Here is a 27213-nt window from a genome sequence, read left to right as displayed (position 1 = left end):
TCGCTTCCCACACATGCCCTGAAGCTCCTCAGCTGTCGTGGCTGAGTTTGTTTCTGCCAGTGATTTCCAAACTCAAAACGCTGTTGATGCTACATTGGTTTCCAGTGTTACTGCAGCTCAGTGACCTGGAGAGTCTACAGTACAGCCAGTGTGAACTTAGCCCAGAGGCACAGCAGTGTCTGCCGCCAGCCCGCTGGTGGCTCAGGCAATCCTGCTTTCTTCAGTTTCTTCAGTTTCTACTTCCCTCAGTTTCTTCCTCTTGGGTTAAAACTAAACCCTGAGTGTTGAACTCAACTCTTCTGCGTTGTTTTTTGGTTTTTTTTTTTGTTTGTTTTGTTTTTTTTGTTGTTGTTGTTGTTCACTCCTCACACAGAGATCTCTACATTATTCTTCACCAGGTCCTTCCTACTGCCCAAATCAGGTCACTTGGAACTTTCATTTCTCCTGAAAGAAAGGTCCCTAAAGCACAGAACCCAGCAAAGCTCATGTAGCTTGGGTCAAGGTCTTTTGTTTTGTTTTTCAAGACAGAGTTTCTCTGTGTAGCTTTGCACCTTTCCTGGAACTCACTTGGTAGCCCAGGCTGGCCTCGAACTCATAGAGATCCACCTGGCTCTGCCTCCCAAGTGCTGAGAGTAAAGGCGTGCACCACCACCGCCCGGCTGGGTCAAGGTCTTTATAGTTTGTCGTTTGGGTCAAGTCTATCGTTTTTGTTTTTTTTTTTTTTTTTTTTTTGCAAATGTTCCTGATACACCCATGTAGAGGATTTGCTGTTAGCCTTCCTTAGGGCTCTTATTTTATTAATATCAAAATCTCGATTTAGTTTTCTACTGATATCTTAAATTATATTTTTGCAAAGAAATGAATTCCCTTTGCGACATTTTCATACTGTGTATTTCACTATACTTTGCTTTGCTCGTCCTTCACACGGTTCCCTCCCTGCCCTCCCTCCTAGCCTCTTGCGGGCCTCCCTTCTCCCCACAGAGAGCTCCCCTTCTGTGTTCGTGGCATACATCCTATTACCCTGCTGGTCCCCTCTTTAGACCTCTTCCCTCCCTCTCACAGTTACCCTCCAACCTTCATGCCCGCTCCACACACGTGAAAATCTCTATTTCATATAGGAGAGGAAATAAGCTCTTTATGATCCTGCTTACTCCACTTAATAGAATCATGTCCAACTCCATGTGTTCTCCTGTAAATGGTCCAATTTCATTTGTCTTTACAGCTAACTAAAATTCCACTGTGTATATGGATCGCATCTTATTTTCCTTTGTGGATATTTTTTTTATTAAGTTAATTCTTTGACAGTTTCTTTGACAGTATAAAATGCATACTTCTTTCTCCTCCCCACTCTTTCTAATCTCCCCCCCACCTCCCTCCTTCACACCTGTCTCCCTGATTCCTAACTTTTGGTTTGGTTTTGCGACCCATTTAGTTTAACCAGGGCCCTCTGTGTGACCATTCATTCTCCTTCCCACTCTTTAGGCTCCGAGATTTCTCTCTGTCATTCCATCCCCAGGATATCTTTCAGCAGGCAGAATGGACTTTGATGGGCTGTGGAGGTCTAACTTCCTTTGTTCAGGGGGTCAAGGGACACTTTTGATGTTTCTGTGAACCTTCCTTCCCCCATCTTTTGAGGCTCTGGTTTCATCAAAGAGGTTTCAGGTCTCATCTTCTCTGCCTGTATCTCTCCAACAGTCTTGATGGGGTTTTGAAGTACTTCACAGAAGCCAGTCTTGCCTACATGCAAGGAATTTATTCCTCACACTTCATTTGCTACCTGCTTCCCATTGCAGGTGAAGTACTTTCAAACAACTGCAGAGTTAGTTCATAAACGTCCACGTCCCTAGGAGAGATTGTCCTCATGAAGTCTGGCTTACTGTGCCCAATTTCTTCCTTCTTCCATCCTTCCCGTGGTCAGGAATCCAGCTGTGCCTTTTAGGAGTTGTGGGAGGCTTGGAGCAGTTTACACATCACGTTTCTGTCTGTTTCTTCTTGTCTTCTTAGTTACCTCACCACCTAATAGCCTGAGATGCTGCTGAAAGGTATTCCAAATTATGCACTTTCTACTGAAAGTGAGAAGAGGTAACGTGTTCAGAGTGTAGAGTCCTCATCCCCAGCATAAAATCAGCCCTTGCAGCTGAGCATATATGCCAAGGTTTTCCTCTTAGCTTCATTTGAACCTCACTTACACAGAATAGGAATTCTCACAGTCTTTGATATGCTGCTGTCACTGGACTTAAAGAAGATTCCTAGTTACTGCTTTTGTGTTGTTGCTAGTTTACTGATAATAATCAGCACTCTCGAGCTCACCACTCCACAGAGAGCCAATACATTCCTGTGATTTTCACTGACTTCCTCACCCACTAAAACACCGCCATGAATACTTTCCTTTTAATTAATATTTTATCACATCCATACCATATGATCATATATGCACTAATAAATGTAAATATATATATCCATGGCTCTGTATCTATTATCCTTTTTGTAAGAAGGTTACACAGTATGAATCATCTGTAACTCACTCTTCACTTACACTTTTGTGTAAATACACCAGAATTCATTTGTTCACTCCTTTGTAATGGCCATTTGGGGATGCTAGCAGAGTATTTATTTATTCGATTATGGAAAGATCCTCTCTAAATATTCTAACACGTGTCCCCTCCTTTGCAAAAAGAAAAAAAAAAAGAAATAAAAAAAAGCCAAACCTGTGTCTACAACTATACCACTTAATCTAGAATTAATCTGATTGTTTTGTTCTTCTTTTCTTTTACATTATTGGGGCATGAATTCAAAGCTCTGCACATACTAAACAAAGATAGTACCCCCAGTCTCCTTTTGATACTGAGACAGGCTATTCCTAAGTTGCACAGGCAGGTCTTGAACTCAAGACCCTCCTGCCTCAGATGGATTATAGGCTTGCATGATTAGGTCTGGATGGTCTGACTGATCCTGCCTTTGGTCTTCTTGGACAGTGACTACAACCAAGTTAGTGTAATGAATGGAGTAGTATATCCATCCATACACAATAGTGCATTTTTCACCAAAATGTCCGTGTATGTACAGAACCAGACGAAGACATGAAAAAGTTGGTTTTGATTTCTAGGTTGGAGCATTGAATGCATGCTTTCTTGCAAAGAGGAATTTTCAAGTTGATGTGTATGAAGCTAGAGAAGGTGAGTCGGTAATGGAAAATGAGGAAGGGTTTCCAATTGTACCATTTATTTCTTTGGATGTTCTGAATAAAATAAGTCTTAATAAAAGAAATTTAAGATATAAGAACAATTAGAATACTTTTAAAACTTCAGTGATCTAAATTTAATTGAATAGTAATTGACACCTGGCATTTTCTTTAGATGCATTAATGAGTCTTTTAATTTGACTCTGAATTGAACAATTGTTCAAATGCAAGGATTTGCTCACTCCTTAGCCGCATTTGAGGAAGTGTGTGCATCACAGAGTCTGCTTCCTATTTTTAGATATTCGAGTGGCTGAGTTTACACGTGGAAGAAGCATTAATTTGGCCCTTTCTTATAGAGGACGGCAGGCCTTGAAGGCCATTGGTCTGGAAGATCAGGTACATTGTTGATGCAGTTTTCTTTCTTTTTAAAAAATAAAAATTTGTGTGTGTGTGTGTGTGTGTGTGTGTGTGTGTGTGTGTGTGTGAAAGAGAGAGAGAGAGAGAGAGAGAGAGAGAGAGAGAGAGGAGAGAGAGAGAGAGAGAGAGAGAGAGAGAGAGAGAGAGAGACCTATGTGTTCATGTACGTGTTGGATGAGCATGTCCACACTAGTACCACAAAGGCCAGAAGAGCGTGTTGGGTGTCCTGTTCTGCTATTCTCTACCTTTTCCCCTTGGGCCAGGGTCTTTCTCTGACACTTGAGTTGGCCACTCAATATCCAAAGGCGGGCCTCATGCTTTGCAGAGTAAGCACTCTTACCCACCAAGGCAATGCTGTAGCCCTCATAAATTGTTTTGGGAAGATGAATATACTCGATGGTTTTCAACAATGCCTGGCATTGATTTTATCCTGATATGAAATGTTATTTGATACCAATGACCTGCATCTGAAAATTCATTCAGCAAAGGCTTGGAAAATTCCAGATTCGACAAGCTAGTGAACCTTTACCCCATGATGGGTGTGGAGACTTGAGGATTTGGGGAGTCACAGACATGACACTACAATCCCATCTGGTCTCATGTCTCACACTGGGCTCTTACAGGAAAGTGGGTCTCTGATTGGGTGGGTAGGGGTGCTCTAGCTTCTTTTCAGGTGATATGATGAAACACTCTGATCAAAAGCAAATTAGGAGAGGCAATGGTTTTTTCTGTCTCACAGGTTACAGTCCTTCATTGAGGGAAGTCAGAGAAGGAACTTGAAGACATGGATGGCTGCTTGCTATCACATGCAACATTACCTCTAACCAGAGAACTCATAGCCAAGGAATACAACAGAAAGCATGGAGGATTACATTTTTCTCCTCACAATGACCCTTCTCATAGTCAGAAGAAAATCACTTAGCCCCCAACTCAGTACCTCTAACATCTAACCACTCCCAGAAGTCTGTGATAATGAATTTAAACCAGATAAACATTCATTTTTTTTTCCAAATTAAAGAAACACTGACTTGCTGGGCAGTGGTGGCACATGCCTTTAATCCCAGCACTCGGGAGGCAGAGCCAGGCGGATCTCTGTGAGTTAGAGGCCAGCATGGGCTACTAAGTGAGTTTCAGAAAAGGCGCAAAGCTACACAGGGAAACCCTGTCTTGAAGAAAAGAAAAAGAAAAAAGAAAAAAGAAAAGAAACACTGACATACTTGGGAGCAAAGTAGTCACTGAGTGACTTTCCAACCACATTAGGCTTCCTGGGTCCCTTTAAAGGTTTAACTGAAAAATCCCATTTATATTCACGTCTATTTGATTCTCGTGGTGGTAGGTCACAGCAATGGAAATGGTTGCTTCTGGTTCTTTTCAGGTTGTCTCCAAAGGTGTGCCCATGAGAGCGAGAATGATCCACTCTCTCTCAGGAAAGAAGTCTGCAATTCCCTATGGCACTAAGTCTCAGGTAGGTTCGCACTGGAGGCAGCAGGTTGTACATCAATTCTAACTGAGCCTGATCCCTGCCATGGGCCACTTGCTTTTCAGCTTCTTCTGTAACTCAGATACCTCCAGCCTCAGTCTAGATGCCAGGGACACATACACTGGTGAGTTAGTTCATGATGTCCAAACCAGGGCCCAGGCGATTACACCCATGACTAACACTGAGCTACTCCCATCAAGCTCGTTATGAGGCCACTTCTTGTTCTGCATGTGGCTCCCACTGCCCAGCTGTTTGGGATCCCCTCTGCCTCCCTTTCAATTAGAAAGAATTACCATGTCATTTGTTGTTGAGTATCACGTACGAGGACAACTCTGAGGCAGAGAGCATTGCTGTTGCCTTCCCCTCAATGGCCCTCTTGCCCTGGATTTGCTTATAATAGAATGTATAGAAATGCTTTCAGTGTTTTCTAATTCCTAAAACAACAGAGGCCAGATGGTGATGTAGTTTTTGAAAGCAAATTCATTACTCTGCTCTGTGTTTTCCTCATCTTTTACGTGCTGACATTCATAACTGGGAGAAAATGTGTTTGCATCTAATTATACCCTTTGAGTTTAGAAATCAATTTGAAAGAGAATGAGAGCTCCAAACACCCATCAACAAGAGGGGAATTCTCAGTTTGCTTTATTTTTGTGGAGCCATGCCTTACAAGGCACAGAGCCTGAGTAAGGTTCACATTCTTCTTCTAAAGGATGAGGGACAGTCATTTGTTTCATGGGGAAGAGATATCAGTAGAATAAGATGAGGGAAGGGTCACTTCACGTGTGGTACAGTCAGGAAATGGAAGAGTGGGTTTGAAGAAAGGGGGAAGTTGTAGCTTACAGGAAGGCTACAGAGAAAGTAAAAATTGAAGCACTCTGTAGAAATTTTAAATCAGTAGCAAAATAGAATTACCCTAGTCAAATAAACAGAGAAAAGCCGAGCAAGACTTCATCTCTAAGACTTAAATCTGAAATGCAAAGTGTATTTCAAAGGTTTGACAGAGAGGGCGTGTAAGCTCACTCTAGCATAGCATAAGTTGTTGAACTTGAACCCAGCTACCTCACTTTATAGAAAAGGAAACAGCCTGCAGACTTGCAGGAGATGCATCAAGGCACAAATAAGGCAGCTTTCTTCTTAGGGGTGTGACGGGGAAGCCGGGGTGGCAATGCCTACGGCCCCATTGCTTTCTGTCTCCATGGTGAGTGACTCAAAATATCATCTCACTAGTCTTTTGTATTACCGTGGAACAGCCTAAGGAAGCTGAGCTGTCCAACCAAGTTCACTCCAGGGTCCTGGCCAATCATGTATCAGCGGGCAGAAGAAGATAGAGTTCAAATACCAGAGAAACTAGACAAGGAGAGTGACTGGGACCAGAGGCCACGGCGCTTTCTTCAACTGTTATGGTGGGGACTGAGTCCTCAAGAGGGAGCAGGTGTGTGGACAGTTCCAATTTGGGGGCCTTTCCTGCAGTAGGGAGGAAGTGGCCCCTTTCCTGACACCACTGCTATTTCTCAGTTCTTAGGAAGTGGGTGAAGGCTAAGTTTACAGCTGCCCTCATTCTTCAGTTTCCGCATGACTGCATTGACGTCTGTTGTGTTTCAGGCCAACGCAAAGGCCACTTCACCCTTTAACAACTGCATCAAGTTGTTTGAGCCACTCAGTTGCCCTGACTGAGAAAGTGCAGTTATCCTCGTGACCCCAAGATTTCTTCACATCTTCATGTCTGCCTTCTTTTGGCCTCTGCAGCCTCTTGGCCCCTGGGTCCCCCTTGCCCAGTATTAGCTCCAAGATCCAGACATGAAATCCACCCTTTCGTTAGTCTCTACTCATAAACATAGTTAGTCTCTACTCATAAACATCAAAACAGCATATTTGGAGCTGTACTTACTGTGCAGCCTTGAGTTCAAATCCCCAGCATTCGGTCTGGAGAGAGGGCTCAGCAATTAAGAGCAAGCACTTGCTACTATTCCAGAGGACCTGAGTTCAGTTCCCAGCACCCACACTGGGGAGCTCACAACCATCTATAACTCCAGCTTCACAGACTCCATCACTCTCTCCTGACCTCCATGGGCACCTTTATTCACTCATACAGCCACACACAAACACATAAATACAAATACATCCTCAGTGACCCAGCACCCACATATAAAGCCAGGCATAGGCACACCTGTAATCTCTGTAATCACAGTGCTATGAGTTACAGAGACAGAAGGATGACGGGGTCTTGCTGGCTGCTAGCATAGCTCCAGGTTCAGTGAGAGACCCTGTCTCAGAGGAAGAAGGCAGAGAGAGAGAGAGAAAGAGAGAGAGAGAAAGAGACAGACCTGGCACCCTCCTCTGGTCTCCATACCATACCATCACACACATATATTACACACACACACACACAGAGAGAGAGAGAGAGAGAGAGAGAGAGAGAGAGAGAGAGAGAGAGAGAGAGAGAAGGAGGGAGACAAGGAGAGAAGAAGGGAGAGTAGGGGAGGGGATGGAGAGAGAATGAATCTGCTGAAGAGCTCTGGGCCATGGATGGAGCATTTTGCATCAAGACACACAGTTTAGATATCCATAATGCGCAAAACTGACTTCCCAAACCCGGCCCTTCCTCCTCTAGCTATTTGTCTCTTGGCCTTTCCCCCCACACCATGTACAGATGCTGCCTGCCTTTGTGGACATTCCCCTCTCCCTCCTAGACTGTCCTGGGAACTGTCAAGATATGGTGTAATACACAGAGGTGGTCAAAGCTCCCGGCAAACTCCTGAGCCTCTGTATTCAAAGTTAAGCTGCCTCGCCGTTCCCTTGGTCGGGGGCATTTCCCTTTGAGGGCATCGAGGGCAGAGGAAGTAACTGCTTTCTCTTGTTGTCTTTGAATTGGCCTGCATTTAAACAATCGCGTTACATGCCTCCAAATAAACTCTCTAATGTGGCTTCAATGCTTGTGATTTTGTCATGACAGCCACTTTATATCTCCAGACTCCTTGATTCTTATTAGTTCCTCGAGGGACCAGCCTTTTAGAACAGGTGCTGGAGGCATGTTCTGCAGCAGGAACAACTCTTGCTGATGAGGCAATACCATGCAGACCGCTGAAGGAAACAGTAGACAAGTCCTGGTGCCCCACTGGGCTGATAATGTCAATTGGTTCCCACAGCACACAAGCCCTGTAACTAACATAAAAAAATCTATTTTCATCACATTAATTTAAGTGAATATTTACAATCAGAACATTCCCTAACATCCTCTAGACTGTTTCCTTGCTGTGCCGGGAATGGAGGCCAGGGCCTTGTGCAAGTTGAGCAAGTACTCTACTCTTGAGCCGTAGTCCCTGGCCTTTCCCACTCAGAATACACATTTAGTTTCCACTGAAGCACAGTGACTAGTGCCACAGAAGTACAGGAAACAGAACTATGAGGCAAAGAAGAGGTCTGTCTTCCTACATCAGTGTTACTCCTATAGTGGTGTTTGCTCCGCCCATGTCCTTGGGCTATGAGGCCCGGAGGAGGTGGTGCTTCTTGTCATCCTAGCTACCTCTTAAAAGAAGAGAAGAGGTCACGTGTTTCTGTCTTTTTTTTTTTTTTTTTTTAATCCTGGCATGATTGGACACCGACGGTCTGGGAATTGAACCCGGGTGCTCTAAAACATGTCAGTGCGCTTAACTGCCAAGCCATAGCTCTCCTCTTCACCTGATGATTACTCAGACATAGTGTACAGCCAACTGAAAAATCTTTGTTTCTGCTGGCTGGGACTACATCCAAGTGTCTGGGGACTTAAGTGTGGCTGGCCCCAAGTGTCCCGAACATGGGGTTTTTGTTTTTGTTTTTGTTTTTTTTTTAAGGACAGAGGCCTTATCCAGGCATCTTGCTCAGCATCTTCAGGGGTTGGGGACCGGGACTTCAAACAGTAAGCAGTCTGAAGCAAGCGCTCTTAACAGAAGCTAAGTGGTTGGCTGGAGGGAGGTTCTGCACAAACAGGCAGATAAGTTAGCCAGGACATCCTGACCTTTGTTCCTAAATGGAGTTGGGTGGTTCTCCGTGGGATTCTCCACCAAGGAGATCACATTCTAGATAAGCCTGGAAATGGCCTCAGCAACAATCCAAGATGGAGGAGCCTCTGCCTTGTCTTGCCCCGTCACAACTGGAAGCAAGCCACTCCTTAGCCACTGCCACTGTAATACGACTGAGTTATTTTCATACCAAGTTTAGATTTGACTGCTAAGATAAAATTTCTACCTCAGGATGAGAGGGAGAGCTGTAAGTTAGTATTTTCATGTTAAAACTGTGTGGTCTCCCATCATTTGGAAAAAATGATGTGCTTTAAGTATTGAATGAATTCACTCTAAATCATAAGACTGTATTATGACTTTCATGGTCCATGGTAAGTATTTTCGCTATAAAATAATTAATATGATGACTACGAGCAACCTAAGATTTATTATTATAGATCAGTTTTTATTTTACTTGATTTTTTTTCTTTCTGCTTTTAAACTAAACTAAAAATAAAACATTTTAATTGATGCTTACAGTATTATGGTCCCAAGACACCATATGTGCTTTGCATTATAGGACAGTCAACCTGCTACATTTTACAAAGTCTGAAATAAGCAACACACCATAGTGAGAGGTTGTCCTTCTCCTATAGCCCCTGTTCCCACCCCATGTTACCTTCACACAGTTTTCTCTGAAGTTAAGGCTTTGGAGGTAGATTGGGGAGGGGGGGCAGAGGATGGGGAACAGTGCATTTGCTCTGACGTTATCAGTAGTGAAGCAATGTAACAACCATATTTAGAAAGCTCTGATGGAAATACAAAATTTACAATGTTAAAATTATGTTAATGAAACTAATATTTTCACTGTATGAAAAGGTTTTGATTTTTGTAGTTCAAACTTTGAGAAAGCCTAAGATAAAAATTTGAATATTATATTAAGCATATTTGGTTAAAGTTGTTTATTATCATTGTATTATTATTGTTGTTGTTGTTGTTGTTATCATACCACTTAGATAAATAGTTCTAAAACTAGTTTACAACCTTCTGCTAAATAGTGAAAATTTCTTCTTTCTGAGTAACTTAGAGTTAGTTACATATGCCCATTCTCCAGAAACAATGTCTACTTTGTTTTCCTTACAGTATATCCTTTCCATTAGCAGAGAAAAGTTAAACAAGGATCTACTGACTGGTAAGCCTAATGCTTTTGTTCACTCAGCTTGTCACATGACTTACTAGGGTTTGGTTGCTGTTCCTTTCTAGGGCTATAAAGAATAAGATTGTGTACAGTACAGAGCCCTTGAAAAGTAGTAGCAAAACTGCCACAGTGTCCCTTTTCATCTCATCAATTATCTAAAAGAAAATAATTCATTCCTCAGACATTGGAATTCTACCACACACTGTCTGGTCAAGAACTCACAGCCCAATGGGTCAACAGACATAAGCAGACAACTTGCCAAGTGCCCTATCTGAGGTGCACATCAGGAAGATAAGATGTGAAGGCTTGAAAGGAGGCTGCAACTTTGAGGGCATTGCCTACCCAAGGCCCTGGGCACAGTTAGATAGCAATCTGATGAAGGGGAGGGCAGATTCATGTGTGTAGGAGAGCAAATGTGTAGAGGGGACTGAGAAAAGAAGATGCAGGATCTAGCTCTCAAGTTTGTACTCTGAGTAACTAAAAAGAATCACCCATAAACTGAAGCTACAAGGCTGCAAGTTTAGTGAACCATGGCATCACATCCGTGGTACCTTTCATACCTCTGGTATCCTTTCAGTCTTCAATACATTTAACAGTAGATTAGACCAGTTCAGTGATTATACTGAACAGATTCACTACCAGTAGAGAATACCCCTTGAACATTTCTACTATCTTCTTTTTTTTAATTTTAAAAACATTTACTTTTGACATAATATAATTGTATCATTTCCCCCTTCCATTTCCTCACTTCAAAACCTTCCATACACTCCTCCTTACTCCCTTTCAAATACATGGTCACTTTGTTCTTTGTTCATTAATTGTACTTACAGATTATATATATATATATATATATATATATATATATATATATATATATATATATATATATATTCCTCAATATAATCTTTTCAATCTGTGTAATGTTGTTTGTATGTATATTTTCAGGGCTGACCATTTGGTGTTGGATAACAAATTAGTGTGCCCTCCCTGGTGTCTTAGGGGTTCTATTGCTGTGAAGAGACACCATGACCATGACAAATTCTATAAAGGAAAACATTTAATTGGGGCTTACAGTTCAAATGTTTAGTCCACAGTCATCATGGTAGGTAGCATGCAGGCAGACATGGTACTGGAAAAAGAGCTGAGAGTTCTACATCTTGGTCCACAGACAACAGAAACAACTGTGTGTCCCATACTGGGTAGAACTTGAGCATAGACCTCAAAGCCCATCTCCACAGTGACACACTTCCTCCAACAATGCCACACCTCCTGATAGTGCCACTCCCTATGGGCAAGCATTCAAAAACCCAAGTCTATAGGGACCATTCTGATTCAAACCACCAAACCTGGGAAAGACAACTGATTTGCCCTGCTCTCAGCATTCCTTGCCTATAGTTCCATGCGTAGGGTTGGGGCGCCATGGGCTTTCTACCTATCCACTTCATTGTTGTCTCTGTTCAGCTCATCTTTAGGCAGCCATGTTGGTGAAATTTTATGGGTGTAACTTCTGACATTCCTAGGAGATCCAATCTCACAGCAAACTCCCTGATCCTCTGGCTCTTACAGTCTCCCTGCCTCCCTTCCACATTGTTCCCTGAGCATTAGGTGCAGGTGTGTTTTGTGGATACATCCTTTGGAGTGGCTCTACAACTCTGCATTTTGATTGGCTGTGGTTTTCTGTAATGATCTTCATCCATTGCAAAGAGAAGTTTCTTTGATAGGATGAGAGCTGCACTTACTCTGTGGGTGTAAGGACAAATGTTTAGAAAGTAGTTAGGAATTAAGCTGTTTTACTAAAGTGGTGGTCATAGGTTCTCCTCCAAGATCCATGACTTGATTAGCCTTGGGTAGCTGACTAGGTTCTCAGTACCCATCACGGTTTCCCTCTTGTTGAGCTTCTAGTGTGTGTGTGTGTGTGTGTGTGTGTGTGTGTGTGTGTGTGTGTGTGTGTGTGTGTGTGTGTGTGTGTGTGTGTGTGTGTGTGTGTGTGTGTGTGTGTGTGTGTGTGTAGAGACAGAGAGAGAGAGAAACAGAATCTCTTAACCCAAGCATTGTTTGACATATAAAGTTCTCATTTCTTTGCAAAGCATGAAACATTTGATCCATACATTCCATATATTTGATCAATTATAAATACTTATTTTTCTCTAACTTAATCACCTCCCTTTTGAAAATATTGTAATTGAATTGTAAGTGAACCCCATTCTCAGTTGAACCCACATTTCATGCACAAATGTTTCATGGTTTGCTCTCCCATTTGATGTTTATAACAAGGAAAACAAGACAGATGTGGTTGGGATATTCAGTAATTCAAGACACTTTTAAAACTCTTTTCCTAAAATTAATTCTCAAGATCTTTATGTGATGTTCTGCTCTGTGAACCTCCCAAGGTGGCACTGTCGAATCTGGAACCACAAATGCCAAGCCACATATATAATATTTTAATTATATTATTATTGTAACCCAGTATAAAAATGTACTTTAAAAAGATACCCTAACTGTATCAGATAAACTCTGATTTCTGCAATTATGTGACAATGAAATTGTCTTTTTTTCTTTTCTCTTTTCAGACATATTTTGTTAATCTTAGTAGAAATATATTACCATTTTCACTAGATTATTTGTTGGTGGTGGGGAGGGATGGTTTTTCTTATTTCCTTTTAATTCCTTTTTCTTTTTTGAGACACAGTCTTACTATATAACTCAAGCTGGCCTTGAACTCATCATGATTCTTGAACTCCTCCCGAGTGATGAGATTATAGGCATGCACCAGCACACCAAGCTGACGGGTTCTGCAGTTGCTCGGCATGAGAGTGTCATGGCACCAGGAGTGCCAGCAATCTGAATCTCCCTGGGGGAGAAAGAGATAGGCATGCATCACAGAGGGCACGTCCTTACTGGCTGAATGCTTCCACTCACAAATCAAGCTAGAAAGGCAGCTTTTGAAGAATGTGACAATTGTTTCTCCCCAAGGGCACAATCACAGGGATGCTGGAGTTTGTACAATGCTACTAGTTGAATATTTTTAAAGTGACAACAGTTGTTTTTCTTTTGTCTGTATTGTTAAAAGTTAGACTAGACTATCCACAAAACAGCTGTCAAATTAACCTTTTAACAAATTCATGCCATATTAAGAATAAGTATCTTGTTGGGTGGTGGTGGCACACACTAATCTTAGCACTCGGGAGGCAGAGGCAGGTGGATCTCTGAGTTCGAGAACAGCCTGGTCTACAGAGTTCCAGGACAGCCAGGACTACAAAGAGAAACCCTGTCTCAAAAAAAACCAAACCAAACCAAAAAAATAATAATAATAAATTAGTAAATTAATAAAAAGAAAAGATAAAGCCATGCACTACCATTTCCTGCTTAAGTTTAAAAAAAAAAAAAAAAAAAAGCTGGGCTTCATGGTGAACGCCTTAAATCCCAGCACTTGGGAGGCAGAGGCAGGCAATTTCTGAGTTCAAGGCCAACCTGGTCTACAAAGTGAGTTCCAGGACAGCAAGGCCTACACAGAGAAACCCTGTCACAAAAAAAGAAAAATAGAGACTAAGTATCTTTTCTGGCATGATAGGTACACTCATGGAAGCCCAGCATTCATGTGGTAGAAGCCAGATATTGTGAGCTGGAGGCTAGCCTGGGGTACACAGTGAATTCAAGATTGTACTACATAGTAAGACCCTGTCACAAATGAACAAATCAGTTAATTAAGTAGTCCCTCTCTACCGCCCACAGCAAATGATCAGCATTTCAGGTTGATTAGGTGAAGCCACAGCTGAAACTCAGTTCTGTTTAACCTTCTGTTTCCTCCCTCAGCCGTGGAGTCCTATCCCAATGCAAAGGTGCACTTTGGCCACAAGCTGTTGAAATGCCGTCCTGAGGAAGGGGTGGTCACCGTGCTTGGGTAATCACCATTCAGGCTTGTGGCTTCAGAGGGCAAGGGTGGGAGTGGAGAACTCTACCTACAAATCTTGTTCTTTGTCTCTTCTGGAAGAGTTAAATGATTACTGAAGCGAAAATTCAAACAGTCTTCACAGCCAGGGCTTTTTGTTTGAGAACAGTCCACCATGCTTCCTGAGAATCCAGAACTGGTAATTCTCCTAAATTCCCATGCTTGGGAGAACATTCTTTGTTCAGACTCTCTCTTCCTGGGAAATAGGTGGCCCTTCCCTGCCTTGTGTTGCCTGTCCTCTTTCATGGGGTGACTTCTCTGCCTGTCCTTGACCAGCTCTATGTCCTTTAAAGTCCCACCCTCGGAATACCAGTCACAGGTTACACGATCTTTTGTAAACTCACATCTCCAGCGTTAGCATGTGTGCCCAGGCTGCTGGCCTCACTCGTGGTCTCAGTGAGGTCCTGATCAATGATGTCCCAATCCTGGTACAGTTGCATTATCTCAGATTCTTTCTCCTCTCTATTGCCTCCCCAACTCCCGACATCCCTGTCTCCCCTGGCACTGTTTTGTCATAATCTTCACCCCTGTTTTCTCCCATTCAATCTGTCCATTCTTGTCAGTATGTCTTTTTTTCTAGTCTCTTTCTTCCTGTGAGATGATGGTGTCCAACTCCCCTACGTGTGTGTGCTACCGCCGTTGCCTCCCGTATGTCCCCCTTCCACTTCACATGGAAAAGTCAGCTTTCCAAAGCTGCCACTCCTCAGTCACCAGCCTTCTAATGGAAGAAATAATTAAACTTCTGTCTGTATATCCAAAATTCTCCTTCCTTCCCCCTTTGTTTTGTGTGCATTATACAAGTTAACCTCCTGTATCTAAGAACGCTTTAATCATGGGCACAACGAACCTCAGATCAAAAGTATCCAATTTTGATTGCATCTCCAAGAAGACACAAAAGAGAAAGTCATCTGTGCTGACCATGCAGAGACTCTTACTCTTGCCCTTGCTTCCTAATGATACAGCCACTCACACAGCATTTCTAGAAAGAAGCTGAAGCATCTGGGGGAAAGGAGTAGGACACACGCAAACACTGCGCTGTTCTACACAAGGAACTTGAGCATCTGCAGATTTGGATGTTCTAGAACCAATCATGGAGATGAACAAGGGACAAGGGTGCTCCGTTTTTAAGCTTATGATCTGGTATCCTTTACTCAAACCAAGCTTTTTTCCTCCAGCAAACCCTGGTCACCTCTCTGCAGATGCTCCTGAGTGCACTCACATACCTGGGACTTACAGATGTGTTTACCTCTACACTTCAGGACTTCGCTCCCGTTTTCTCAGGGTTGTCTTTCTTCAGCTCTGTCACACTTCTGGAGCAAGCATATCTCTCTTCAGTATCAGGGCAGTGGTACATTATTCTCATTCTCAAAAGCAAAACCATGTCTGGGACAAGCATTTTCATCTTGATTTTAAATCTGTTGAATTCAAGTTAGACTAAGTCAGGACCTAAATTAGATGTGTAAAAGTGCACTTTTTGAGTTACCTCTAGAGTTTGCTTTTTACATCCAAGGAGAAATGTATTACCATTTTCACTAGATTTTCTTTGTTGGTGGGGGGAATGGTTCATTCTGTTTTTCAGACCTGACAAAGTTCCCAGAGATGTCACTTGTGACCTCGTTGTAGGCTGTGATGGAGCCTATTCAACTGTCAGAGCTCACCTCATGAAGAAGCCCCGCTTTGATTACAGTCAGCAATACATCCCTCATGGGTACATGGAGTTGACAATTCCACCCAAGAATGGGAAGGTAGGTCTTCTCCTTCCCATAACCCTTCCCCCACAGGTGCATCTAGGGAGAGCTAGTGGAGCAGATTAACAATGGATTTCTTAAAAGGGATTTAAATTGTGGTTTTCTCATTCCCACATTATTCCATTGCTAAAGAATATGCTACACCAGACACAAATAAGTGCTATGGAAATTTTTACATGAAATTATTTTGATATAGAATTTTATGTTTAAAAATAAAACAAAGTTACTTTATGCTGTCATAATCAAACACAAAAACTTGTTTTGGTAAAGGAAGTATGAACAAACTTCCTCCTCATCAAATTGTTCCACTAATTTCCCTGTGCCCGACCCCCTCTGCTGTATGAGGGTCCTGACCTCACAGTTGGAGAGCTGATAACTGGATTCCAGGGTGAGATAGTTCTGTTGACAGGCCAGCCCTTATGTAGGGAAAACAGCATCCAATAATGTAGCTGTAAGGTAATCACTGACATTTGAGCCACATGTAATTATTAGTAATGATTAACAGTCTTTTAAAAGGTCTTTTTTTTTTTTTCAAGTAACAGTGTCTTGAGACAAATTGTCCCGAACACAGGGACATCTTAACAATCTCCCAAACAATCCTAGACAACAATTTCTTTATTTCTCTCTTCTAAGAGTATTTATTTATATATTTAAGCATTTGGACATATATTGTGCACTCAGCATATTCTTCCCCAGGACCCTCTGCCCTTTGGTTCCCCTCCCACTTCATCCCCTACACAGTTTTACTTCTACTTTCTTGCCATATATATGTGTGATTTTACATATCTAAGTAAAATCTGGGTACCAAAAATCTGAGAAAACATATGATCTTTGTGTAAGATAAGTTTAGTTCACTTCCTGGAACTTTCTGCACCTTTCCTTCCTCTCTTCTTTCTCTCTCTCTCTCTCTCTTTTTTTTAATGTGCAACTTGCCCTCCACCTCTGAAGTATGGAGTGGGAAGAGGGACTGGATGGAAGGCCTTTGGGTATTATTAGGAAAACATCTTCTCTTCTTTTCATTTCTTAAAGGTTTGCGAACTTAGCTTTACTGCTTTACCTTAAAGCTTATATTTTATTTCATTCTTTGAGAATTTTTTTTTACACATATACAATGACTTAACTCCCTTTCTCTTCTCAACACACACTCTCCTGGCTTCGTCTCCTCCTCCTTTTATTCTTATTTTTATTATTTTTTCACACATTAAGTCCAGTTAGTGCTGCTCGTATGTCCATGGATATGGAATCATCCACTGAAACATGGGAAACTTACAAGTGGCCCCACTCTCCAAGAAGAAAGATTCTCCCTCCTCTAGTGTTACCAGTTGCCAGAGTTCTACAGGAAGCCACAATGCCTGGAAATCATCTCCCTTATCTATGCAGAAACTTAAGATGCCTTGATTTTTTTTTTTTTTTTTTTTTTTTTTTGCGCTTGCTAAGCAAGTGCTCTACCGCTGAGCGAAATCCCCAACCCAAGATGCCTTGATTTTGTATAGATCTTGTACAAGTAGCTGTGAGTTCATGGATGCAATAGCCATGCATGTCCAGAAGCAGCATCTCACAGCCCTCTTCAGCACCCTGCCATTCTTACATTCTTTCCGACCCTCCTTCCATACTGCCAGACATAACGCAGAGCTGTTAGGGCACAACCAGAAAGCTGTCATAATCAGGACCTATGCTTTCAAGGACTTTAAGTGAGAGGAACCAGAAGGCAGCTCCAAGCTGCCCTCAGACTGCTGTCCCACACAGGCATCTCTCAAGGGTGTGGCTCAGTAATAAAGAAGCTGAGGTTTACGGTTGTTTTCTAGGCTTGAGGCCTATTTGTGAACTACCATGTGTTCTTGGTAGCACACTGTTCTTGCCCTGATACGCAAACCATCCTTTGTGTCACTGAGGAAGACAGAACTTAAATGTTATCTTCTTCACTATTTTAATCAAGCTCTGACCTTTGATGCTGCCAACATTGGGAAACCAAGTTCGCTTCTCTTGTTCTTTTCCTCCCTGTCTTACATTCTAGAGTTCCGAAAAGACAAGAGAGTGGTAGAAAATAGAACAGATGGCAGACAAGACAGACAGAGCATTCACTCCCTTCCATCCAAGTGCCAGGCGCACCTCTGTCTGGTTTAGCTGGTGAAGCTGTACCAAAGCCCTGCTGGTTCCTGCTTAGTTTGCCTGTGCTCTGGTTTTCTCCACAAGGGTCTATTTGCATGATTTACACGTCACCCCGTTACTTCCCATTCTTTCAGTCAGCACTGAGACACCCACACTTCCTACCTCTTACATTACGAAGGCTAAGCGAGTTGGCTTTGGGTAGATCTGTACTACCTTGTCCACTCTGTCTCCTGTGTCATCTCTGAGATCAGGCAGTTAGGCACTTGATTCACTTCAGTGTCTGTGTCTCAGTCTTTGCTTGGGGTTCTGGGGCAGAAGCAACAACAACAAATAAATACAAAACAGACAATGGAAGAACAGCCAAGCCAGGCGCATACAGACCCTTCTAAGACAGAGTGACTTTGTTACTTCATGACAGGGGAGTCAGGAGACTGCTGTTCCTTCCATTTTGTTCCTACTGCTTGAACTCAAGACTTTCCCATCCAGTCTATAAAAGCACTAAGTGTAAAATTATTGAACACAATCCTACCCACACATCCACCCACATGTATGTTTTATATATTTTTATGTGCACACACAGACATATGCATATTTATATAGAAAGACAGGGTGGAAGAGAAAGAATATCTTATTATAGTATATTCTCAAATCTTGAAATAAATGATTACAAAAAGCCTGCCTAAGTTTGAATGTATAAAGACAGAACCCTAAGTATCTTCCAAGACAGCATTTACTTCACGCAGCAACACACGTGCAGTGAGCCACATCTATGTGAATGGTCTAGATTATTTCAGAAGCAGTGCAAAGCTGTGGTAGAGATGAGGGACTTGCTAACTGAACCTGTGTTCTTTGTCCTACAGTATGCCATGGAACCTAATTTTCTTCATATCTGGCCTAGAAATTCCTTTATGATGATTGCTCTTCCCAACATGGTAATGTACAAATTTCTGTCAGCTATTGATATAGCTATAATTAATTTAGTTCTTCCTTTTGTGTTGGTCATTTATGTAACCTAGTTTATCTCATTATTTGATCTATTTAATGATTCTGTCTTTGAAGCTTTGAGCTTCTGAGGAAAAACCAGAAGCAAGTTCAGTCTTTACTTTAGAAAGGAGACCATACTGACGTGGGTAATGAAGAGTTCATTGCTAAGGTGCTGTCATCTCCATCAGAGGCAGTCTAGGAGCAGGTGCCACAGTAAAGCCAAAGAGATTTAGATTGAGTATCAGGAAGCAATTCCAGTCTATAAGGTCTGTGGGACATTAGGGTGTGTGTGTGTGTGTGTATGTGTGTGTGTGTGTGTGTGTGTGTGTGTGTGTTCTTTCATTCATCTCCAGGATTTTCTCTTTATATCTCTAGCTAGCTGTATTCTGAGGCAGTTGTTTTCTTCTTGTGGCTGTCTATCATAAAATCAATACTATCTTTTTTTGTTTGGTTGGTTTGGTTTGGTTTTTCGAAACGGAGTTTCTCTGAGTAGCTTTGGCTGGAACTCACTCTGTAGCCCAGGCTGGCCTCGAACTCACAGAGATCCGCTTGCCTCTGCCTCCCGAATGCTGGGATTAAAGGTGTGTGCCACCACAGCCAGCCTTGATCAATACTATCTTAAGGGGATCAATACTATCTTAATGAAAAGAAAAAGAGGAGGAAAAAAATCACATGAAACCATCTATAAACAATCTAAGGACTGCAGAATTTACTTGGTGAACACAGATGGTTTACGCAGTAGCAATTCTCTGAGTGACCCAGGAAGCAAGGAGCACCTCTGAGACATGGTGGAGCAGCTTTCCTCCAGGGAAAAGGGGACACAGCTGGCTTGGATATTCTCCAGGAGATCTTTAGTCCCAGCGAGGGTCCTGCGGTTTAGGGGTCCACTCCTAGTGCCAGCACCATGGTTTCTTTTTTTTTTTTTCTTTTTTTTTTCCGGAGCTGAGGACCGAACCCAGGGCCTTGAGCTTGCTTGGCAAGTATTCTACCACTGAGCTAAATCCCCAACCCAATCTTCTCTCTCACCTTGTTCTTCTCCTTCACAGGACAAATCTTTCACATGCACCTTGTTCATGTCCTTCGAAGAGTTTGAAAAACTCCCGACAAGTGACGATGTGCTGGAGTTCTTCCAGAGGAACTTTCCAGATGCTATCCCTCTGATGGGAGAGTGAGTCTCAGCCGGAAACTGTACCTTTCATTTCTTTGGGTTAAGTTATTCCAAATTCAAACAAAACTGTTCCGACTTTTCTTGAAAATTGCTCTTAAAATGCACTAGCTATAAATCAACATTAAAGCAAAAGTCTAAGTGGGCTGTTAGGAGTGGAGACTCTGAGAAAATCGTGCCCAATTTGTCCCAGAAACAAAAGCACCAGTGTCCCTAGGCTTTCCCTGGGCTCCGGGGCTTGGTATGTGATACAGCAGATGCCTTTCTCAGGCCTGTCCCCTTATTCCAACCTCCCCAGACATGATTTTGATTACTGTTATTCATTTCCTAAAACATAAAAATTCACATTAATCTCTATTTGCTGTGGTCTAGTAAAATATACTGTAACATTTGTTCAGCATTTACCCAGGAATCTAAAATATACTAGTGTGTTTGAAAGCAGCCTAAAATATAATACATTTGAAAACAATATGGCCCATTTACATAATAATGCTTTTTATAGAGTGATATACAGACATATTTCAAATTATTCAAATGCTGCCAGATTTATCCTTTTGTATGTGGTTAACTTTACCAAAAACAATGGTAATTAGAACAATGGAATTGTGTGTGTATACATGTTTGTGTTGTAAGTGCACATGTACGCATATATGTCCATGTGGGGGCAGTTCAATGTACATATACCCACACATGCATGCATGTTTCTGGAGACCAGAGGCTGATATTTGGGTGTCTTCCTCAGTTACTCTTCACCATATTTTTAGAGACAGGGTCTCTCACTGAACCTCGGGCTTCTTGATTAGCTAGACTGACTTGACAGCAAGGTGTATACCTGTTGCCCGATGGATAGGCAATCTAGCCACTCCCTAGCCAAATATTGTTCTGGTGGTTGAAATATATTCCAAGTAAAGCAGCTTGTGAATTTTTTCTACAGAGCATTGACAAACATGGGATTATAGACACACACTACAGGCATGCCCTGTGTTTTACACAAGTGCCACCATATTTGCCTTTTACATGGGAATTAAGTCTCTGAACTCAAGTCCTCATGCTTGCATGGTCAGCTTTACCAAATTAGCCTTCTCCATGTATCCCTAGAGTAGCAAAATTTATTTCTAGAAGAAACCAATTTCCCTTTTCTTTTTTTCCCTGGTTCTGGGTATTGAACCCAGGACCTTGCATATGTTAGATGAGCATTATCCTACTGAACTACATCTCCCTCCTTTGTTTGCTATTTTACTTCTGCATTCTTGTATTTTTTTCATCAAAATACCATGGCAATGAAGCCAATAAATCTGTAAGAAGTTAGCAGTGCTTGGCCCCAGTTAATCTGTTCATATTCTGATTGCTTCCTTCCAAAGGCAAGCCCTCATGAGAGACTTCTTCCTGCTGCCTGCCCAGCCCATGATATCAGTGAAGTGTTCCCCCTTCCACCTGAAGTCACACTGTGTGCTGATGGGAGATGCAGCTCATGCCATTGTCCCATTTTTTGGGCAAGGAATGAATGCGGTGAGTTCTCTTCCTGTGGGAAAGTTCCTGGAAAATTCCAAGGTCTGCCTCAAATAGTAAATCCTAAATAGAAGTACTGTCTAAACCATCCCCACACGGTCCCAAGAACATAACCATTTTGCTCACCACTCCAGTTGCTCAGTCAGATTCATTTCAACTCCATTGAGGAGCCAGATTATTTGATACAATATCCCAGTCCAGAGAAAAGCACAACATATGGTATGGCATCCTGATTTCTTGAGAACTGTGTCTATGGCCTTATGTGGAAACTTGGCTAATATTATTGGCAGGTCTAAATAAAACTATAAACTGATCAGATGTTACATATTACTACTTTTATGGAAATTTTGGTATTCTGGTTAGAAAGAATTTTTTTAAATATAATGCTCCTATATTAAATGTTAATATCAAGAATCTCATTAACTTCTTGCATGTTTATACATGTATACATGATAGTTGTTTAGCAATCACTGTATTTCTTTGATGATAGAACCATATTCTGTGAGAGGCCAGCTCTCACCTTTTCAAGGGTTCCAATGAGGAGGAGAGAGGGATAAGAAAATATTATATGGAAAGATAGCAAAGAGGAGAAAGACAGAAACACAGGATAGCTTCAAGAGGACCTGAGTCAATACCCAGCAGCCTTTTCCATTTATTTAAAAGAGCTTTTTATAACAATGCCAAGGGGCAGGGCAAAAGACCTCTCCCTTACTAGATCAAAGCATATCACACAGCCAAGTGTAGACCCTTCCAAGCACCTGGTAACCACACCCATGGTCAAATCATAACCTTATGCACCCCTGCTGGGCACGCAAATTCTCAGACCCTGAGTAATTTGGGCCTCTACAAATTTCCCCTTCTTAATAATATTTTAAAGGGCTCCTCAGACCCCTCAGATAAACTGTGTTTGTCTTAGGTCATCTTCTTCACTAATCAGCCTTACCCATCATGGAAATACACTTTCCATCAAGTGTACTCTGTCTTAGATTAGCAGCTAGCAAGAAGGACTTACCTATTTCTTACCAGCCTCTGGCAGGGGAAAGTACAGAGGTTAATTCTATGCAGCTCTGACTCAGGTCCCTATTAAGTAAGCTTGCAGGTAGCTGGAAGAACCACAGCAATACTCCTGCTACCTCAGGCTGCCACATCTCCCAGTAAAGGAGTAGAGGATGACTAAGATGGAATGTCCTTTTTGAATGGGTCTAGGAAATCTATAGCAGCCTCAGCTGCATGAAGCCCTTTTTTAAATCAGTAAACTCCTGATGCAACCACATCAAACCTGTAAACTCTCTTAGCTTCACCAAACCATAGTTCATTAACATCAACAGAGTAACATAATTCTAGCATGAACATTACTATACATATTTCTAATTCTTACAAACACATCCAAAAGCCAATTCTCAATAGGACTATTTACACTTTACAAACTTTAGCAAACATTCAAAAGTGATTTCTTAACAGAACTATTTACATTTTCTTCTAACAGGACAGAGGATATATGAATCATGAGTCACCACAGTTAAAATTATAGGTGAAATCAAAAGTGTCCCATTTCTGAGGTTTGCAAAAGTTCATAAAGTCAGTTCTGATAACAGTCTTAAGTGCCACTGACAGCCCAAGATCAGGGCCTGGCTTACCCATGGCCCTGAAGTCCCTTTTAGCAGTCCAAGTCATAATAACTCTTAGGCAAGCCGTTCAAAATATGAGGGTTCCCATTATCCAAATTTGTTGCAGCTCCCCTGAATGTGACAACTCAACTCAGTTCAGACAAGCATCTCTGAAGCCTCACTCTCAGCCACAGAGGCACTTCCAGTCAGCTTTCCCTAGGAGAGCTGCTCCAGGGAAAAAGCAGAATTACCATACTGAGCTGCTGTAAAACTCTTTTAAAAGATTTCTGCTCAACTAGTAGGAATAAGGAACCTTCTCTTAAAGGAGCTATGCATTGGTTTGCTGCTAGCAACCAGAAGCAGTGTGGCTCAGGGCTCCATTTCATTCCCATTTTCACAGTCTCAGTCCTTGAATACCAAATAGGGACACAACCTTTGTCCCAGACTCCTTCTCAGCAGTCTGGTGGGCCTCCTTGGTCTCCTGCTTTCTCCAGACTGCAGGATGGAACCTCAGTGGGTCAGGAACACTGGTTCAGCTGCCCTCACTCCAGCTCCTCTAGGGGAACGTCAGCAGCTACAGTGTCATCGAGGCTGACATTCCTCTGTTCCACACACCACACCAAGTGCTCAGGCAGCCGTCGAGCTTCATTTTCATCTTGTGAAAAAAACACAAACATGACCTCAACATCCACATTCAAAAAATTCAGAACAAAAAGAGCGTGATTCAATGAATTATGTGGTGACTGAGGGTACAATTTCCTCCTCTTAATTTTTTGAAGCTGCATCTTGAGATTGGCTTGGGCTCTCTCAACAATGCCTTGTCCAAAAAAAAAAAAAAAGAAGAAAGAAAGAAAGAAATCTAACAATGCCTTGTCCTTGTCCTTAAAGATTATAAGAAATGCCTGTTTTATGTTCAATTTGCCACAGGGAACAAATATTGCTGAAATGCTTTACTACTATATTTGGAACCATTATCAGCTTTACTTATTTTGGTATCTCCATATAGGAGAAATATTTCAGGCAATGAGCAATTACATGCTTTGTACCTTCTCCAGATTGTGCACTGGCCATTAAAAGCCTGAATAAGTGTCGATGGTAACATGTACATATTTTAATTTTTGCCAAATTCTACAATGTGAGTGACATCCATTTGCCATAAATGATTAGGAAGAAGGCCTTGAGGGTTTACCCCCAAGTGAGGTACAGGAAAATACTTTGCACACACCATACATTATTTAACTATCGAGCACCTTCTTTGGTAAGATTGAATTGCTTCTTAAACTATTTGATGATGAAAAGCATGTGAATGTTTAGCTAGTTCTACTTGGGATAAGGCAGTCATCTGTGTTAATTTGTCAACTGACACATTACTATTGGCTAAAGAGCCAGGAAGTTGGAATGAGCTCTAATGTGACCCACAAAGCGTGGTAGCTTTCTTTGGTGAATAGCATCTTGAATTTGTTGAAACAGCATCCTAACCTGACTGTTATTAGTCCCAATGCATGGAACAGTTTCTATATTGAAGAGCTCTATAAATATAATGACTATCTGTATATAAATTAAATGAACTATCTACAAGAAAGTGAAAAACCATAGTCACTGCTCTTAATTCTACTATCTGTGCTGAAGCTACTATGAAGTTTTTACCACTGATAACATAAGCAGCCCTACCATTGGAAAAACGATCAGTGAAAACTAGCATAAGCATCTCTTACTGGATCTTTCATCACAACCTTAGGAAATACAAGGAATACATTTGGGCAAATTGTAACAATTGATCAGCTGGTACCTGATTATCAGTTTCACCTAAAAACTGAGAAAAGGCAATTGCCCAAGAATCACTATTTTGAAAAAGCCAATCAATTTCCTGTTTCATAAAGGGAACACTGATCACACTTGGTTCTTTACCAAAATAACGTCTAGATTCAATCCTGCTTTTCTGTACCAAATAAACTATAGCTTAATAATATGGATTTAATGCCTTAACTGGTAAAGCAGAAAAATGTAACCACAAAAGAGGACTATTTTGTCATAAATCTGCTGTAGGAGTATGTCTAGTGGGCAAGATATATGTGTGCCATGGTAGATCATAATATAATGTACTTGCTGATTTTGAATGGCACTCTCAATCTGTAAAAGAACCTGTCTACCTTTTTCAGTTAGCTTTCTGGGAAAATTAGGATCACTATCTCCTTTTAAAATATCACTTAATGGTTCCAAATCACCAACAGATAATTTTAAATAAAGTTGCAACCATTGAATACCCCTAATAACCTTTGAAAACCATTCGAAGTTTTTAATCCATCCTTTCTTATTTCCAATTTTTGAAGCTTTAATTCTTTAGGGTATAAAAGATATCCTATATATTGAAAAGGTGGTGGCTGTCTTTGCACTTTCTCTGGAGCAATAATTAACCCTGCATGGGTAAGATAGTGATGAAGCTGTCTGAAGTTGTCAAGCAAAATTTCTTTGTCTTTATGTTCAAGCAAAATATCATCCATATAATGAATAATATAAACTTTCTGAAATTGATCTCTAACTTTTTGGATAGCTTGAGCCACAAATTTCTGACACAATGTTGGGCTATTGATCATTCCCTGGGGCAAAACCTTCCAAAGAAATTTTTTTTTGTGGGCTATATAAAATTAACTTATGGAATGCTAAATGCAAATTGTCGATATAAAATTAACTTATGGAATGCTAAATGCAAATTGTTGACAATCTTGGGGGGCCAAAGGAATGGTATAAAAACAATCCTTTAAATCCAAAAGAATTTTATAAGCATCTTTTGGTATAGCTGTAGGGATAGACAATCCAGGTTGCAAAGCTCCCATTGGCTATGTGGTCTCATTAATTTTCCTTAAATCCTATAATAATCTCCATTTCCCTGACTTCTTTTTGATCAAGAAGATAACAGAATTCCAGGGAGAGTTAGCAGGTTCAATATGGCCACCATCCAACTGTTTCTGTACTAACTGCTGGATGGCTTATTTTTTTTCTTCTGTTAGGGGGCCATTGATCTATCCACACAGGATTATCAGATTTCCAAGTTATAGGATCTGCATGGAGTACAGGCTGCTCAATGACCCTTCCTAAAATCTAATCCATCCCTATTAGCCCTTTCTTTAGGGAGCAAAGATGACATTTGACCATCACTATTTTTTTACTAACTCCTGGTCAGGAACCTTTTATTTAGCAACAACTGTATTGGGGTTATATAAATAAACTCCCATATAGCTCATAACAACTCAACCCCACTAATTTACAGGCAAGTGAGGGACAATGTATGGCTGAAAATTCCTTCATGACCTTCCTCATCTCTACAGGAGAGTTCATTGTTGCTCTGCTCAGGACACTGAGTTTGATCAATCCCTTGCAGCTGTGTGATAGTTTCCATCTTTGGCCACATGGAAGGCCATTGACTGGCAGTAATAACTGACAGATTCACACCAATATCTAGAAAACCTGAGAAACTTTTTCTGTTTATAATCAAAGTGAGTTCTCAATGCTGTGGACCTATGGCTTGTAGCCAATAGGCATCTGATGAACCAAATCCAGCTTCTCCTCTCTTATCCCTTTTAACAGGATTTCTTGTTGCACCTGAAGAAGTAAAATTAACTGTGCAAGTCTCTGGCCTGTCTTTATTACAGAAATTCCCTTGGGTGAGTGAGTCATCACCTTAAATTCTCCAATATAATCAGCATCAATTACTCCAGGAGCAACAAAGATTCCCTGCATGCTAGTACTACTTCTTTTCAACAATAACCCTATAGTGCCTTCTGGCAAAGGCCCATAAGTACCAGTAGGGAGGGTTTGCATCCCCATTTCAGGAGTCAAAACCATATAGATAGAAGAGCTGAGATCTAATCCAGCACTACCTTGGGCTGCT

The 27213-nt window shown here is 41.4% G+C and overlaps 1 protein-coding gene across 1 annotated transcript in view; it reads left to right on the top strand.

Annotated features, from left to right (window-relative positions):
- The window catches only part of Kmo (kynurenine 3-monooxygenase), a 39957-nt gene that overhangs the window by 2566 nt on the left and 10178 nt on the right, over positions 1–27213 (top strand). The window contains exons 2-10 of the mRNA XM_036202487.1: positions 3107–3176; positions 3480–3577; positions 4974–5063; positions 10199–10247; positions 14067–14154; positions 15782–15947; positions 18920–18991; positions 20090–20211; positions 21570–21717. Of these exons, the coding sequence (XP_036058380.1) occupies positions 3107–3176; positions 3480–3577; positions 4974–5063; positions 10199–10247; positions 14067–14154; positions 15782–15947; positions 18920–18991; positions 20090–20211; positions 21570–21717 (903 nt within the window). The remainder of the gene's footprint in view (positions 1–3106; positions 3177–3479; positions 3578–4973; positions 5064–10198; positions 10248–14066; positions 14155–15781; positions 15948–18919; positions 18992–20089; positions 20212–21569; positions 21718–27213) is intronic.

Source organism: Onychomys torridus, chromosome 11 (assembly GCF_903995425.1).
Source record: "Onychomys torridus chromosome 11, mOncTor1.1, whole genome shotgun sequence".
NCBI classification, from domain to species: Eukaryota; Metazoa; Chordata; class Mammalia; order Rodentia; family Cricetidae; genus Onychomys; species Onychomys torridus.
This window is presented reverse-complemented; position numbering and strand designations above follow the sequence as displayed.